Source organism: Pseudorca crassidens, chromosome 19 (genome assembly GCF_039906515.1).
Source record: "Pseudorca crassidens isolate mPseCra1 chromosome 19, mPseCra1.hap1, whole genome shotgun sequence".
Classification (NCBI taxonomy): domain Eukaryota; kingdom Metazoa; phylum Chordata; class Mammalia; order Artiodactyla; family Delphinidae; genus Pseudorca; species Pseudorca crassidens.
This window is the reverse complement of record NC_090314.1, coordinates 64,165,077-64,183,008: the sequence shown is the minus strand read 5'-3', so window position 1 is coordinate 64,183,008 and position 17,932 is coordinate 64,165,077. Positions and strand designations below refer to the sequence as shown.

Sequence of the window (17,932 nt, the reverse complement as noted above, 5' to 3'; positions counted from 1 at the left end):
AATGAACATTAAATGATTTGGTTATTCATATAAAATAGTAATACATATTTTTTGAGTTGAGACTCCTTAGACCGAATTTTTTCTTAAATTTTTTCCCTGTTCTCTTATTCAAGTTTATTAAACTGTATATCTATGCAGTTATGACTTTAAAAGACAGTTTTCATGGTAATCAGTGACATATATGCATTCATACTGAGGGAAATTGATTCAAGACTATAAAATGATTTGATGCCTCAAGGAATAATTACCAATTTTAAGTCCTTGATTTCTTCCTAACCTAGTGTGTAAGGGAAGTGGTCAGTTTTCCCTTACATACTAAAGATTCAAGGAGCTTTTTTTTTTTTTTTGCCAGTTGAGATATAGCAGTCGTTCTACCAGTTGGTACTATTAGCATTCATTTTGTAGTTATTCATTTTGATAAAATTAACATCTCTGTGTGTGTTTGCTCTTTCCTAATTAATAGCACTATAGCAGTTTGCCTTGCAAAATGTACTGAAAGCAATTGTTTTATTTCTTATAATGACCTAGGTACCATGGACAGGATACCAGGGTAGGTTTGCAGTTGATCCTCGAATCATTACACACCAGGCAGCCATGGCCTACAATATGAACCTCTTACAGACACATGGGCGGGGGTCTCCTATACCTTATGGCCTTGGGCATCACCCACCTGTCAGCATAGGGCAGACGCAAAGCCAGCATCAGGAGAAGGACCAACATGAGCAGAGTCGAAACGGTGAGTTGCTGCTGTTCTCGTGCCCCTAAACTGACGACGCGCCAGGTTGTGAGTTGCTGTGCTGTTCTCGTGCTCCTAGACTGACGACATGCCAGGTTGTATCAACGCATAAGTTTCCTTTAACAGTGCGAGTGTTAACTCGTTCATAGATTATAAGCCTTTTCGAGGAGGAATCTGATGTAAAAACTGTGGATCCTCTCTCCAGAAGATACAGATATGTGCACAGATACAAAACTTAGATGTAACCTACCACTTACGATTGATGGTGTCAATTTCCTGGAAAAATGTTAATATTTAGATTTTTTTTAAATGGTAGTCATTTAAAATTGAGACAGAAAACCCTCTCCTGTTAAACATTTTTGTTGACCCAAAATATTTTTGTAGCATACTAAACATTAATGGTACTGTGGCAATAGTTTATTTAAAGAAGTTATTTCTTATGCAAATCGTAGTCTCTTGTCTACTAGAATTATAAATAAGGAAAAATTGCCCTGTGTAATTTTTAAAGTCAGGTTTATTGAGGTATAATTTATATAGAGTAAAATCCACCCTTTTAGAATGTAGTTTGATGTGTTTTGACAAATACACAGAGCTGTTCACCACCACCAGTGTCAAGATTCAGGGTGTTTACATTTCAGACAACTCCCTCCTGTCCCTTTGCAGTCACTTTCCTCCTCCAGCCCCAGCCCTGGGCAACCACTGATCTGACTTTTGTGCCTATACCTTGGTCTTTTCTCTAGTTTGTCATATAAATGGAATCATAGTGTCTGGCTTCATTCACTTAGCTTAATGCTTTTGAGATTTATTTGTGTTGTCTGTGTCAGTTGTTTGTTCCTTTTTGCTGTTGATTAGTATTCCCTTATGTGGATGAACCACAGTGTTTCTTATCTCTCCATCAGTTGTTTTTATCTATCCTTAATTATTTCTGATTTTTGGCTCTTGTGAGTAGAGCTGCTGTGAACATACGTATTGAAGGTATTTTCATTTCTCTTGGGTAAATACCCAGGACTGAGCTTGTTGAGCACATTCGTTAACTTTATAAGAAACTGCCGTACTGTTTTCCAAAGCGGCCAAACCATTCTTCATTTCTGGTACGTGTGAGATTTCCAGTTGCTCCACATTCTCGTTAGTACTTGGTATTGTCAGTCTTGTTAATTTTACCCTTGCTTATGGGTATCTGAGAGTATCTGATTGTTGTATTAATTTGCATGTTCCTAATGACTAATGATGTTGAGTATCTTTTCATTGGGCTTATTTGCCACCTGTATATCTTTGATGAAGTGTCTATTTGTATCTTTTGTCCACTTTTTTATTGGTTTGTCTTACGAAGTTATAAGAGTTCTGTATACATTCTGAATACAAATCTTTAATTAGATATATGTTTTGAAAATATTTTCTCCCAGGATATGGCTTGCCTTTTGATTTTCTCAACAGTATCTTGCAAAGAATAAAAGTTTCCCTTTTTGATGAAGTCCAGTTTATCCAATTTTTTCTTCTTTGGGTCATGTTTTTGGTGTTACATCAAATTTTTTTTGCCTAATCCAAGATCACAAAGATCTTCCGTGTTTTTTTCTAGACGTTTCATAGTCTTAGCTCTTATATTAGGTCTCCTTTGAGTTAATTTTTATATGTGGTGTGAGGTAAGAATTGAAGGGTTTTTTTGTTCTCATTTTGTTTTGTTTTTACATATATGTATGCTCAGTTGTTCTAACACCGTTTGTTGAAAATACTCTCCTTCCTCCATTAAGATGACTTGGTATCTTTGTTGAAAATCAGTTTACTGCCTATGTGAAGTCTCTGTCATCTTCTATTGATGCATATGTTTGTTCATGCCAAATATACTGTCTTGATTACTGTAGCTTCATAAAAGCCTTCAAATCAGGTAGTATGAGTCCTCCAACTTTGTTTTTCTTTTCCAAAATTGTGTATTCCAGGTCCTTTGCATTTCCACATACATTTTAGAATCAGCTCGTGAGTTTCTACAAAAAAAAGCCTGCTGGGATTTTGATTGGGATTGTGTGGAATCTGTAGGTCAATTTGGGGGAGAGCTGACATCTTAATATTTAGTCTTCTGTTATATGAACGCGGTGTCTCTCTCTTCTTTAAGGTCTTTACTTTCAGCCTTTTAAAAAAAAGAGTTTTTAGAATACAACTCTTGCACTTACTTTGTTAAGGCAAAAGCTTAGATTAATAGAGGTATCTTAGTGTTAGAATTTTCCTCCTCAGTAGTGTATCCCACAAAATTCCAGTGTTCTATTTTTATTTCATTCAGTTCAGTACACTTTCTAGTTTCTCTTAAAATTAGATCCATGGATTATTTAGAAAGGTGAGTTTGGGTGAGTTATTGGGGATTTTCTAAGAATTTTTCTGTTAACTGATTCCTAGTTTTAATTCCATTGTGGTAAGGGAACATATTTTGCATGACTTGAATCCTTTTGAATTTATTGAGATTTCTTTTATGGCTCAGGATATGGTGTATCTTTATAAATGTTCCATGTACATTTGAGAAGAATGGAGTGCTCTAGTGCTATAGGTCAAGTTGGTTGATACGATTATTCAAGTCTACTTTATCTTTGCTGATTTTCTGTCTACGTTGAAAAAAAAAGAATATTGAATTCTCCAAATATAATTGGTATTTATCTATTTTTCCTTTAAGTTTTAAAATTTAATTTATTTTTTATACAGCAGGTTCTTATTAGTCATCAATTTTATACGCATCAGTGTATACATGTCAATCCCAATCACCCAGTTCATCACACCACCATCCCCCACTGCCACTTTCCCCCCTTGGTGTCCATACATTTGTTCTCTGCATCTGTGTCTCTATTTCTGCCCTGCAAACCGGTTCATCTGTACCATTTTGCTACATTCCACATGTATGCGTTAATGTACGATATTTGTTTTTCTCTTTCTGACTTATTTCACTCTTTATGACAGTCTCAAGATCCATCCACGTCTCTACCAATGACGCAATTTCATTCCTTTTTATGGTTGAGTAATTCCATTGCATACATGTACTACATCTTCATCCATTCGTCTGTCGATGGGCATTTAGGTTGCTTCCATGACCTGGCTATTGTTAATAGTGCTGCAGTGAACATTGTGGTGCATGTGTCTTTTTGTATTATGGTTTTCTCTGCGTATATTATGCTCAGTAGTGGGATTGCTGGGTCATATGGTAATTCTATTTTTAGTTGGTTTTTTTTTTTTTTTTGCGGTACGCGGGCCTCTCACTGCTGTGGCCACTCCCGTTGCGGAGAACAGGCTCCGGATGCGCAGGCTCAGTGGCCATGGCTCATGGGCCCAGCCGCTCCGTGGCATGTGGGATCTTCCCTTACTGGGGCACGAACCCGTGTCCCCTGCATCGGCAGGTGGACTCTCAACCACTGTGCCACCAGGGAAGCCCTATTTTTAGTTTTTTAAGGAACCTCCCTACTGTTCTCCATAGTGGCTGTATCAATTTGCATTCCCACCAACAGTGCAAGAGGGTTCCCTTTTCTCCACACCCTCTCCAGCATTTGTGGTTTGTAGATTTTCTGATGAGGCCCATTCTAACCGGTGTGAGGTGATACCTCATTGTAGTTTTGACTTGCATTTCTCTAATAATTAGTGATGTTGAGCAGCTTTTCATGTGCTTCTTGGCCATCTGTATGTCTTCTTTGGAGAAATGTCTATTTAGGTCTTCTGCCCATTTCTTGATTGGATTGTTTGTTTTTTTAATATTGAGCTGCATGAGCTGTTTATATGTTTTGGAGATTAATCCTTTGTCTGTTGATTCCTTTGCAAGTATTTTCTCCCATTCTGAGGGTTGTCTTTTCGTCTTGTTTGTAGTTTCCTTTGCTGTTCAAAAGCTTTTAAGTTTCATTAGGTCCCATTTTTTTAATTTTTGTTTTTATTTCCATTACTCTAGGAGGTAGATCTCAAAAAGATCTTGCTGTGATTTATGTCAAAGAGTGTTCTGCCTATATTTTCCTCTAAGAGTTTTATAGTGTCTGGTCTTACATTTAGGTCTCTAATCCATTTTGAGTTAATTTTTGTGTATGGTGTCAGGGAGTGTTCTAATTTCATTCTTTTACATGTAGCTGTCCAGTTTTCCCAGCACCACTTATTGAAGAGACTGTCTTTTCTCCATTGTATATCCTTGCCTCCTTTGTCATAGATTAGTTGACCACAGGTGCATGGGTTTATCTCTGGGCTTCCTATCCTGTTCCATTGATCTATATTTCTGGTTTTGTGCCAGTACCATACTGTCTTGATCACTGTAGCTTTGTAGTATAGTCTGAAGTCAGGGAGTCTGATTCCTCCAGCTCCGTTTTTTTACCTCAAGACTGCTTTGGCTATTCAGGGTCTTTTGTGTCTCCCTACAAATTTTAAGACTTTTTGTTCTAGTTCTGTAAAAAATGCCACTGGTAATTTGATAGGGATTGCATTGAATCTGTAGATTGCTTTGGGTAGTATAGTCATTTTTACAGTATGGATTCTTCCAACCCAAGAACATGGTATACCTCTCCATCTGTTTGTGTCATCTTTGATTTCTTTCATCAGTGTCTTACAGTTTTCTGAGTACAGGTCTTTTACCTCCTTAGGTAGGTTTATTCCTAGGTATTTTGTTCTTTTTATTTCAGTGGTGAATGGGATTGTTCCCTTAATTTCTCTTTCTGATCTTTCGTTGTTAGTGTATAGGAATGCAAGCAATTTCTGTGCATTAATTTTGTATCCTGCAACTTTACCGAATTCATTGATTAGCTCTAGTAGTTTTCTGGTGGCATCTTTAGGATTCTCTGTATAGTATCACGTCATCTGCAAACAGTGACAGTTTTACTTCTTCTTTTGCAATTTGTATTCCTTTTATTTCTTTTTCTTCTCTGATTGCCGTGGCTAGCACTTCCGAAACGATGTTGAATAATACTGGCGAGGATGGACATCCTTGTCATGTTCATTATCTCAGAGGAAATGCTTTCAGTTTGTCACCATTGAGAATGATGTTTGCTGTGGGTTTGTCGTATATGGCCTTTATTATGTTGAGGTAGGTTTCCTCTCTGCCCACTTTCTGGAGAGTTTTTATCATAAATATGTGTTGAATTTTGTCAAAAGCTTTTTCTGCATCTATTGAGATGATCATATGTTTTTTATTCAGTTTGTTAATATGGTGTATCACATTGGTTGATTTGTGTGTACTGAAGAATCCTTGCATCCTTGGGATAAATCCCACTTGATCATGGTGTATGATCCTTTTAATGTGTTGTTGGATTCTGTTTGCTAATATTTTGTTGAGGATTTTTGCATCTGTATTCATCAGTGATATTGGTCTGTAATTTCCTTCTCCTGTAGTATCTCTGTCTGGTTTTGGTATCAGGATGATGGTGGCCTCGTAGAATGAGTTTGGGAGTGTTCCTTCCTCTGCAGTTTTTTGGAAGAGTTTGAGAAGGATGGGTGTTAGCTCTTCTCTAAATGTTTGATAGAATTCACCTGTGAAGCCGTCTGGTCCTGGACTTTTGTTTGTTGGAAGATTTTTAATCACGGTTTCAATTTCATTACTTGCTTGTGATTGGTCTGTTCATATTTTCCATTTCTTCCTGGTTCAGTCTTGGAAGGTTATACCTTGCTAAGAATTTGTCCGTTTCTTCTGGCATAGAGTTGCTTGTAGTAGTCTCTTGTGATGCTTTATATTTCTCCGGTGTCCATTGTAACTTCTCCTTTTTCATTTCTAATTTTACTGATTTGTGTCCTCTCCCTCGTTTTCTTGTTGAGTCTGGCTAAAGGTTTATCAGTTTTGTTTATCTTCTCAGAGAACCAATTTTTAGTTTTATTGATCTGTGCTATAGTTTTCTTTGTTTCTATTTCATTTATTTCTGCTCTGATCTTTATGATTTCTTTCCTTCTACTAACTTTGGGTTTTGTTTGTTCTTCTTTTTCTAGTTCCTTTAGGTGTAAGGTTAGATTGTTTATTTGAGATTTTTCTTGTTTCTTGAGGTAGGCTTGTATTGCTATAAACTTCCCTCTTAGAACTACTTTTGCTGCATCCCATAGGTTTTGGATCATTGTGTTTTCATTGTCATTTGTCTTTAGGTATTTTTTTAATTTCCTCTTTGATTTCTTCAGTGCTCTCTTGGTTATTTAGTAACGTATTGTTTAGCCTCCATGTGTTTGTGTTTTTTTCATTTTTTTTCCCTGTAATTGATTTCTAATCTCATGGCGTTGTGGTTGGAAAAGATGCTTGATATGATTTCAGTTTGCTTAAATTTACTGAGGCTTGATTTGTGACCCAAGATGTGATCTATCCTGGAGAATGTTCTATATGCACGTGAGAAGAAAGTGTAATCTGCTGGTTTTGGATGGAATGTCCTATAAATATCAATTAAATTTGTCTGGTCTATTGTGTCATTTAAAGCTTGTGTTTCCTTATTAATTTTCTGTCTGGATGATCTGTCCATTGGTGCAAGTGAAGTGTTAACGTCCCTCACTATTACTGTTTTACTGTCGATTTCCTCTTTTATACCTGTTAGCAGTTGCCTTATGTATTGAGGTGCTCCCATGTTGGGTGCATATATAATTGTTATATCTTCTTCTTGGATTGATCCCTTGATCATTATGTAGTGTCCTTCCTTGTCTCTTGTAACATTCTTTATTTAAAGTCTATTTTATCTGGTATGAATATTGCTACTCCAGCTTTCTTTTGATTTCCATTTGCATGGAATATTCTTTTCCATCCCCTCCCTTTCAGTCTGTATGTGTCCCTAGGTCCGAAGTGGGTCTCTTGTAGACAGCATATATATGGGTCTTGTTCCTGTATCTATTCAGTGAGCCTGTGTCTTTTGGTTGGAGCATTTAATCCATTCACGTTTAAGGTAATTATCAATATATATGTTCCTATCACCATTTTCTTAATTGTTATGGGTTTGTTTTTGTAGATCCTTTGCTTCTCTTGTGTTTCCCACTTAGAGAAGTTCCTTTAGCATTTGTTGTAGAGCTGGTTTGTTGGTGCTGAATTCTCTTAGCTTTTGCTTGTCTATAAAGCTTTTGATTTCTCCATCAAATCTGAATGAGATCCTTGCCCTGTAGAGTAACCTTGGTTGTAGGTTCTTCCCTTTGATCACTTTAAATATATCATGCCACTCCTTTCTGGGTTGTAGAGTTTCTGCTGAGAAATCAGGTGTTAACCTCATGGGAGTTCCCTTGTATGTTATTTGTCGTTTTTCCCTTGTTGCTTTCAATAATTTTCCTTTGTCTTTAATTTTTGTCAATTTTATTACTATGTATCTCGTTGTGTTTCTCCTTGGGTTTATCCTGGCTGGGACTCTTTGCGCTTCCTGGACTTGGGTGGCTGTTTCCTTTACCATGTTAGGGAAGTTTTCAACAGTAATCTCTTCAGATATTTTTTCGGGTCCTTTCTCTCTCTCTTCTCCTTCTGGGACCCCTATAATGGGAATGTTGTTGTGTTTAATGTTGTCCCAGAGGTCTCTGGCTGTCTTCATTTCTTTTCATTCTTTTTTTCTTTATTCTCTTGCATGGCAGTGAATTCCACAATTCTGTCTTCCAGGTCACTTATCCGTTCTTCTGCCTCAGTTATTCTGCTATTGATTCCTTGTAGTTTTCATTTCAGTTATTGTATTGTTCATCTCTGTTTGTTTGTTCTTTAATTCTTCCAGGTCTTTGTTAAACATTTCTTACATCTTCTTGATCTTTGCCTCCATTCTTTTTCCGAGGTCCTGGATCATCTTCACTATCATTATTCTGAATTCTTTTTCTGGAAGGTTGCTTATCTCCACTTCATTTAGTTGTTTTTCTGGGGTTTTATCTTGTTTCTTCATCTGGTACATAGTCCTCTGCCTTTTCATTTTGTCTGTCTTTCTGCGAATATGATTTTCCCTCCACAGGTTACAGAGTTGTAGTTCTTCTTGCTTCTGCTGTCTGCCCTCTGGTGGATGAGGCTATCTAAGAGGCTTGTGCAAGCTTCCTGATGGGAGAGACTGGTGGTGGGTAGAGCTGGGTGTTGCTTTGTTGGGCAGAGCTCAGTAAAACTTTAATCCACTTGTCTGCTGATGGGTGGGGTTGGGTTCCCTCCCTGTTGGTTGTTTAGCCTGAGGTGACCCAGCACTGGAGCCTGCTGGCTCTTTGGTAGGGCTAATGGTGGACTCTGGGAGGGCTCATGCCAAGGAGTACTTCCCAGAACTTCTGCTGCCAGTGTCCTTGTCCCCACGGTGAGCCATAGCCACCCCCTGCCTCTGCAGGAGACCCTCCAACACTAACAGGTAGGTCTGGTTCAGTCTCCTATGGGGTCACTGCTCCTTCCCCTGGGTCCCGATGCACATACTGCTTTGTGTGTGCCCTCCAAGTGTGGAGTCTCTCTTTCCCCTAGTCCTGTCGAAGTCTTGCAGTCAAATCCCACTAGGCTTCAAAGCCTGATTCTCTAGGAATTCCTCCTCCCATTGCCGGACCCCCAGTTTGGGAAGCCTGACGTGGGGCTCAGAACCTTCACTCCAGTGGATGGACTTCTGTGGTGTAAATGTTCTCCAGTTTGTGAGTCACCCACCCAGTGGTCATGGGATTTGATTTTATTGTGATTGCACCCCTCCAACTGTCTCACTGCGGCGTCTCCTTTGTCTTTGGATGTGGGGTATCTTTTTTTTTTTAAACATCTTTATCGGAGTATAATTGCTTTACAATGGTGTGTTAGTTTCTGCTGTATGACAAAGTGAATCAGCTATACATATACATATATCCCCGTATCCCCTCCCTCTTGTATCTCCCTCCCACCCTCCCTATCCCACCCCTCTAGGTGGTTACAAAGCACCGAGCTGATCTCCCTGTGCTATGCGGCTGCTTCCCAGTAGCTATCTGTTTTGCATTTGGTAGTGTATATATGTCCGTGCCACTCTCTCACTTCATCCCAGCTTACCCTTCCCCCTCCCCGTGTCCTCAAGTCCATTCTCTATGCCTGCATCTTTATTCCTGTCCTACCCCTAGGTTCATCAGAACCTTTTTTTTTCTTTTTTTTTTTTTTAGATTCCATATATTTGTGTTAGCATACGGTATTTGTTTTTCTCTTTCTGACTTACTTCACTCTGTATGACACACTCTAGGTCCATCCACCTCAGTACAAATAACTCAGTTTCGTTTCCTTCTATGGCTGAGTAATACTCCATTGTATATATGTGCCACATCTTCTTTATCCATTCATCTGTCGTTGGACACTTAGGTTGCTTCCATGTCCTGGCTATTGTAATTAGTGCTGCAATGAACATTGTGGTACATGACTCTTTTTGAATTATGGTTTTCTCAGGGTATATGCCCAGTAGTGGATTGCTGGGTCCTATGGTAATTCTATTTTAGTTCTTTAAGGAACCTCCATACTGTTCTCCATAGTGGCTGTATCAATTTACATTCCCATCAACAGTGTATGTTTCTCCACACCCTCTCCAGCATTTATTGTTGTAGATTTTTTGCTGATGGCCATTCTGACCAGTGTGAGGTGATACCTCATTGTAGTTTTGATTTGCATTTCTCTAATGATTAGTGATGTTGAGCGTCCTTTCATGTGTTTGTTAGCAATCTGTGTGTCTTTTTTGGAGAAATGTCTGTTTAGGTCTTCTGCCCATTTTTGGATTGAGTTGTTTGTTTTTTTGATACTGAGATGCTTGTATATTTTGGAGATTAATCCTTTGTTGGTTGCTTCCTTTGTAAATAGTTTCTCCCATTCTGAGAGTTCTTTAACTTAACACTGTTTACTTTCCCGTTTATGTTTTACCACTCAGGTACAGAAAAGGAACCTCAGAGTATTTCAGGTTTTCCTCTTCTGGTCTTTATCTGTTGTTATCATGCATTTATTTTACTTTTCCTATGTTATAAGCCTCAACCATTGTTATTTTCATTTAAAGAGGCAAGTATCTTTTTGAAGAGTTTTAAATAATAAGAAAAATAATCTTTTATATCTATCCATGTAGTTAGTACTTCTGGTAATCTTGATTTCTTTCTGTATATTCATGTTTCTATTTCAGTAATTTTTCTTCTGCCTGAAGGACTTCTTTTAACATTCCTTGTAGTTCAGGTCTGCTGGCAGTGAATTCTTTCAGCATTTGTATGTCTGAAAATGTTTTTATTTACAGCGTATAGAGTCTTGGTTGATAGTTTTTATCTTTCAGTATTTTAATGATGTTACTCTACTGTTTTCTTGCTTACATTATTTTTAGTGAGAAATCTGATGTCATCCTTATCTTTGCTTTTCTGCATATAACGTGTCTTTTTTTTCTCTGACTGCTTTTAAGAACTTATTTTTATACTGGTTTTAGTAATTTGTTTATGATGAAATGATATGCCTTGGTGTAGTTTTCTTCATGATTCTTGCGGTTTGTGGTTTGTTGAGCTTCTTGTATCTGTGGGTTTACAGTTTTCATCAATTTGGTAATTTTTGACCTTTATTCAGAAGTTGTTTCTGCCTCACCTCTTTTTCTCTTCAGGAATTCCAACTACCCATTTATTATGCTTCTTAAAGTTACCCCACAGTTCACAGATGCTCTTTTCATCTTTTAAAAAATTCTTTTTTCTTTTTGTGTTTCACCTTGCATTGTTTCTATTGCTATGCCTTCAAGTTCACCAAGTTTTTCTTCTGCAGTGTCTAAGCATCTGCTAATTGCATCCAGTGTATTTTTCATCTCAGACATTGTAGTTTTCATTTCTTAAAGTTGAGTAGTAAGGCTATTCTGGCACAAGGTTCCAGTGGCATTCTTAAAAGAATGTTTTCAAGGAAGAACCCAAATTAAGGATTCTTTCAAGGGATTTAAAATATCCAGTAGTTAGTTCTTATAGATTAAAAGCCTTCCACATGCGGGAACTAGCATTGTCTATTATAATTGTGATTTTTTTAACCTTAATATTGCTTCCTTTAATGTTTGTCATCCACTTATATTTAGTTTGATACCTATTACTTTTAAAAGTATAACTGCATTCTTTTCAGAATATCTTTATTTAGTTTAGATTCCTTTACTAAATTACATTGACGCATTATTTGGATTTTTGCATTCGTAAATGGCCAAAGTAGTAAACCTTTATAAATAGGCCTTTTCTACGTCTAGTTTAAGAAAATGAGGCTGTGAATTCCTGGAGAATGGGCAGTTATCTCTGGAGTTAGTGGGTATTTTAAGCTTATTCCCTTATTAAGTTTTTGCCTGTCAGAGAGATTTGCTTCATTTATAAATTTTCTTTCTTGCAGAGAAATTGCAGCTCTGAAGATTTAAGAACAAAACCCAAGCAGTAATAATTAATAATTGTTGAAAAATGTTTAAAATATTCTGCTTCTTTGTCTAATATTGGATAGTCATTGGCATTTTGTAACATCTACTGAAGACAATTTATAAGAATTTTGAAATATTTTCTTAGGTAAAAGTGATACAAATAATCCTGGACCTGAAATTAATAAGATTCGGACACCAGAGAAAAAGCCTACAGAATCAAAGCAGGTATGTGGCTTACCTTTAGGGAATGCATTGTTCTGATGGAGTTAGTTTGATCGATCATCTTGGAATCCTGGTATTTTAAAGAAAGTTACCTACCTTTTTATGTGTATCTTCTATGTGTGTTGTCTCGTGAGGATCTGGTGGGTCACGTTGCTCTCTCCCCCCACCTTTTCTTTGTCTACACCACTTTATTTATCAGAATACTTTTTTCAAATTGTGTTATTTAGCAATAGACTTGAATTCAGAGACTTCCAATGATAAAGTAATAAATGAAGACACAGCTATAGATGTGTTACTAACAATTATCTCAGATTGGGAAGAGCTGTTATAGTGCCTCAAGTCCCTCGCCTTGTCCTCTCGTCACACCTGCTGTGTGCATCCTTAACTCTTAACCTGTTTGTTCATCTGCTTTTTCTGCTTCTGTGCTCGTGAACCAGTGAGGGAAAATCAAATCATTGGTTGAACTAGTGCCACTGGAAACTCATGCTTTCTGATCTCAGGGAACCTGTGGGGTGCCTCCCCATCTCTTTTGTACGTGCCTGGCTCCCTTTGCCCAGTTTTCTCAGCAGCTCTTCTGATGCCTGCTTACCTTCTACCTGTTATTCTTACGATCAGGGGATGACCTTGCCATAGAGTGAAATTCATCAGGATTTCACGCTCTTAACTCAGAACTTTAGTCCTCACACTTTTCCTGTGTCCTTGAACATCCTTCTATATCACCGATCTCAGAGGAAGAGTTTCCATTAAGACTTACCTCTCCTCTTCTGGTCACCTCACAGAACTTGTCCCTTCTCTTCATTTATCTTCAGATTCTTTCCAGCTACTCGTTCTTCCTCCTCAGCCTGTAAGTAAATTGATTGATAGACTGTTTTTATAAAAGACACTTTATTTGGCCTTTATTTCCTTTATATAGCTACTGCCTAATTTCTCCTTTTTCCCCTCATCTCTTATTTGTCCCTTAACCAACACAGACTAGTATTAGGCCTTAACATTTCACTGAAACTGTTGAGCTCAAAGTGACCAGGGACTTCCCCGGCGGTCCAGTGGTTAGGACTCCGCACTTTCCCTGCCATGGGCCTGGGTTCGATCCCTGGTTAGGGAACTAAGATCCTGCAAGTGGTGCAGCCAAAGGAAAAAAAACAAAACAAAACAAAACTCAAAGTGACCAAATCTTATGAACATGCTTCAGTTGTAGCCTTACTTGACTTTTCTTTGGTATTTGGCACTATTTTCTACCTCTTTCTTCTTGACCATCTTGTTTCTTTTGGTTTCTTTGACACACATTTCTGCTTATCACAACTCTTTCTACATGATCTTCTGTCTCTTTTATAATTTCCTGTCCACCCCTTCCCATCTGTCCCTAGGCCTTAAGTTGGGGTTTCCCAGGGTTCTGTCATGGTCCCATCTAGCTCTCTCTGCATTCTGTGCTTTCTTACCATAAACTAGTCCAATTCCACAATTTCCATTACTTGCTCCCTGATGGTGACTTCCAAATCTGTAAAGCCTCAGGCTGGCTTTAAGCAACTGTTCTCTGTATTCAGGTACTTATGCCTCATAAGCAGCCCTGACTCACAGTTTATACAACTGGAAGGGCTCAGTACCCACTGGAGGAGCTGCAGTGCCAATTAGGCAGCCAGGGGAGCTTGCTGATAGAGTAAGAGGGAAGCAGCAGTGAGAGTAGGCGTCCTGTGTGTTTGGGAACGGGTGCAGAGAGAAAGCAGAGGGCGTGGGGGGGCGGTACAGCAGCAGCACCGGTAGTCAGAGGGCCAGGGTTAGGGTTAGGACAGACCCAAGCGGGAGAGTCTTAGGTGCTGTCAGAGCAGCTGAAGCCAAGACAGCCAAACGTCTCTCACGTCCTTCTTTAAAATTTTCTGTTGTGGTCTTTCCCTGTTAGGGGACTAGGCAACCTGATAGACATGTTTCATTTTCTTTTCCACCCTGATGCTTCGTCCTGGGGCCTAGGGGGAAAATGTCCTAGCTCTCCTTGACTCAGGATTAAGAGGAAAGCAATAGAGGAGAATCTAATTCTGATAATATTAGAGTCAGACTCCTTCAGACGTTACAGTCATCTCCCCTGCTTAGCCTGTTGTAGTATCGTAGAGGAGCACAGTCTTGATCTAAATTTCTGCGACACTGGCCCAGCTTCTTGTCCAGCTCAAAGTCAGAAGTGAAGAAGGCAATTGAAACATCAGCTTATCCACAGACACAACCTTGACATCTAATCATGGTCACCCTCATGCAGTCGGCGTGTGCCTGTCAGCAGTATCTTCTGGAGAAAGGTGTGTCTCAGCTGAAGTGTCTCTTCAGTCATTAAAAAGATGAAGATTTATAGGGGAAGGTGTTTGTTGATAAAGAGCCTTAATCAGGTTCTGAGACAGTTGAAGAGCAGGCACTGCAGCTGCCTGGGAGCTGCAGAGTTACCATCCATCTCATTTCATTTCTGAGATAATTTATACATACCCAGTAGTCTTCAGGGTCTTATTGGCCAGATTTAACCTTGGTCCATTTGAGCTAGACTTGAGGATGCTCTTGGGGCATGACTGGCACATCGCAGCCATCTGTGGCAATAGCTTGGTTGCTGGGTTACCCCAGCTTCAATGCAGGAACAAACTGCTTGTTCTGTCTTCTTGAGAGTGGTCAGTTTCATGTCACTTAAGATCAGACTTGTGTTTCAGAAGGATGACAGCACTCCCTAGCTTAAAAACCTTTGGTAGCTTGCCACAGTTTACAGGATTAAGAACATGTTTATTCTCAGTATTGACTCATTCAGGGTCTCGTGTAATTGGGCTTCTGCAGTTTCATCTGATTTCAAGAAGGGGAAGATTCGCATGTAAGTCCCGTTGTAGCTCTGTGTGCACAGAGCTTCTCGTCTCAAATCTGCTTCGGTGTATAAGCTGTTACCTTTATCTACTATGTACTTCCCTCATACTAGATTAAAAAACTCCAGCTTTTTATGCAAGATCATCATTATCTCCGTGAAGTCACCTTTAATTTTCTCAGGCTCCAGGATGGCATCTCACGTCCTCTTACAACACCTCTAATGTTATGTTTACACGTTGGTATCCTCTACTGGACTCTAAGCCAGAGCTTAGAGCTTAGCAGACTTGTTCTGTGAAAGGCCCGATACTAAATTTTCAGGCCTTGTGGGCCGTGTGGTTTCTGTTGCAGCCGCTCACCTCTGCCATTGTAGTGAGGAAGCAGCCGTAGACAGTGTGTCAACTTGCACAACTGTGGCTGTGTTCCAGTAACACTTTATGCACAGAAATCCGGTGGACTGGAAGTGGCCTGGGGGTCGTAGTTTGCCAACCCCCGCTCTGCACTCCTGGGGGTACAGACTGAGTCTGTTTTTTTATCTCCAGCCCCAGGCACAGTGTCCTTGGTAGGCCCTCAGTAAGTGTTTGTTGAAGGAATAATGGCAAAAATTGACAGCCAAGCTTTTAATGCAGAGGTGATATAGTACTTTTTTTGTTGTTCACTTCAAAGTTATTTAGACTGAGACTTTTTTTATATTAATATAGATACGTTTGAGGAAGAGATGTATAAAAACAATAAAATCAGAAGGAAAGAACACATTTTAATGATTTATATCAGAAGGAAGTAAATGGTTATCTTTCCAAGGAAGAAAGTGTGAAAATAATGTTTTTAAAGGCATTAAAGTGGATATGCTAATAAAATAGTAGTATCTTTCCTTGTGACTCACATTTAATATGTGGGTTTTTTTCTGTTTCATCGTTCCTAATTTAAAGAATATTCCCTCGTTTGATTGTCAGAAAGTGATTTATTGGGCCCCCAGCGCTCCTGCTATTACAGATAAGAATGGATCATATCTTTTAGATGTGCTAGGGGTGGGAAAAGGTGGTGAACCACAGGACTTAGATCTTCCTCAGCTAAAAAATCCTTCTTCTTTTTTTTAGATGGATTTGGAATCAAATCAACAGAACAGAAGTCCTGAATCACGTCCTGGTGTTGTTTATCCCAAATTTCATCGCAAAGACAATCTCAACCCAAGACACATAAATCTCCCTGTTCCTGCTCCCCATGCGCAGTATGCAGTCCCCAGTCGCCATTTTCATCCACTTCCCCAGCTGCCAAGACCGCCGTTTGCAATTCCACAGCAGCACGCCTTGTCACATCAGCAGCAGAATAATTTGCCTGAACAACCAAATCAAATGCCGCCCCCCCCGAATCAGGGAGTCCCGCAGCAGAATCCGCTGGGCCAGCCGCCGCCTCAGCTCTCTGCTGCCTGTCAGGCAGGCCCCAACAGTGCTTTTTTTAATACTCCGGTTTCTCATCGACCACAGTCCCCTCCTGCAGAGGCTGCACTTCCTGAGCAGCAGCCCCCTCCCATGCTGCAGGGGGGCCACAGTCCTCTGCGAGCCATTGCGCAGCCCGGCCCCATTCTTCCTTCACATCTGAATAACTTCACTGATGAGAACGCCCCAGGACTGCCTGTAGGAGAGGCTTTAGGTGAGTTCTCTGATCGCTGCTGGATGTGACAAATTCAGAGATGATTTACTCAGATGACATTGCTGTACAATATTTCTTGAGTCAGGATTGGTTCATTTCTTCAAATAACGCCAGCAAAAGAATCAATCAGTTAGTGTGGTAATCAGAATCTAGTTCCAAATGCTATATAATACTAAGCATCCAGCTGATGTCAGGTTATGTCGTAATGTAGGTAAGGAAGAATCATCATCATCACCATAACTTGAGTTACTGGCAAGTTAAGAAAACATATGCTTTCTCCAAAACTCAAATTGTAGCCATTTCTTTCTGGAGAATATCTGGTTGTAAAAACTCTTGAAAGAATTAACTTGAAACCCTAAATGCTGAAAACATAAACTTCGCACCAATGTTTCTACAGATCGTGTGCATGGGAGTGTGGCTCTGGAAGCATTACGGCAGCAGCAGGTGCGGTTACAGCAGTGGAGTGAGCATCACGCCTATCTCAGCCAGGGCAGTGTTCCTTACCCACACCATCACCATCCTCACCCTCACCCTCACCTCCAGCATCTTCCCCAGCCGCCCATTGGGTTACATCAGCCACCAGTGAGAGCAGACTGGAAGCTCCCCAGCAGTGCCGAAGATGAAGCAGAAACAGCTGACTCAAGGTATCCCAGCAGACTGACACGAGCCCCTACTGTTGTCCTTCTTGAGTGGTGTCCTTTTAGCCTCAGACTGGAATATTGTCCCAAAGAAATTGGATGCCGGCCTTCTAGGTACATTGCTCCACAGTTCTGTCGATTGACTCTAAAATATAGAGCATCTTTTGAGAAGTAACTCTTCTGAAAATCTAGGCATGGACCACCCGCTGTGGCTCGTAAGTTAATGTGGCCTCTTGCTTTGCAGTCCTTCTGAAAGAAACGTACCATCACTGTGCGTGGTTTTTTCATACTCAGTCATAATGCAAAGAGGACAGGATTAAATTAGAGGTTAAAAGTTAAAAATTATAAATTTATCATCAATATGTTTTTTTCTAGTAGCACGAAATTCTACCGTCTTTTAAGTATAGATGTTTGAGTGTTCAGTCCTCATTCTAAACTTGTTTTTATGGTGTCATGTGAATGCATTGAAGTGTTCCCTAACCCTTCTGAATAAGATCCACCATTATGGTGAGCTTTTGCAGCCGTTAGTTGCCAAAGGCGTGTAAAGAGCAGGACAGCTGTTTTCACCACCAAGGCAAAGAGAGGGCAGATCCTTGGGCACAGTTAGCGTCTTCAGCTCGGCACCTCTGAGTGTTAAC

General features: G+C 39.6%; 1 protein-coding gene across 8 annotated transcripts in view; it reads left to right on the top strand.

The window, feature by feature from the left end:
• HELZ (helicase with zinc finger) overlaps positions 1-17,932 on the top strand; it is a 155,349-nt gene that overhangs the window by 101,459 nt on the left and 35,958 nt on the right. For all 8 annotated transcript variants that reach the window (XM_067715447.1, XM_067715449.1, XM_067715443.1 and 5 more), the window contains 4 exons: positions 529-736; positions 12,113-12,192; positions 16,104-16,656; positions 17,054-17,300. In XM_067715447.1, coding sequence (XP_067571548.1) covers positions 529-736; positions 12,113-12,192; positions 16,104-16,656; positions 17,054-17,300 — 1,088 coding nt within the window. The remainder of the gene's footprint in view (positions 1-528; positions 737-12,112; positions 12,193-16,103; positions 16,657-17,053; positions 17,301-17,932) is intronic.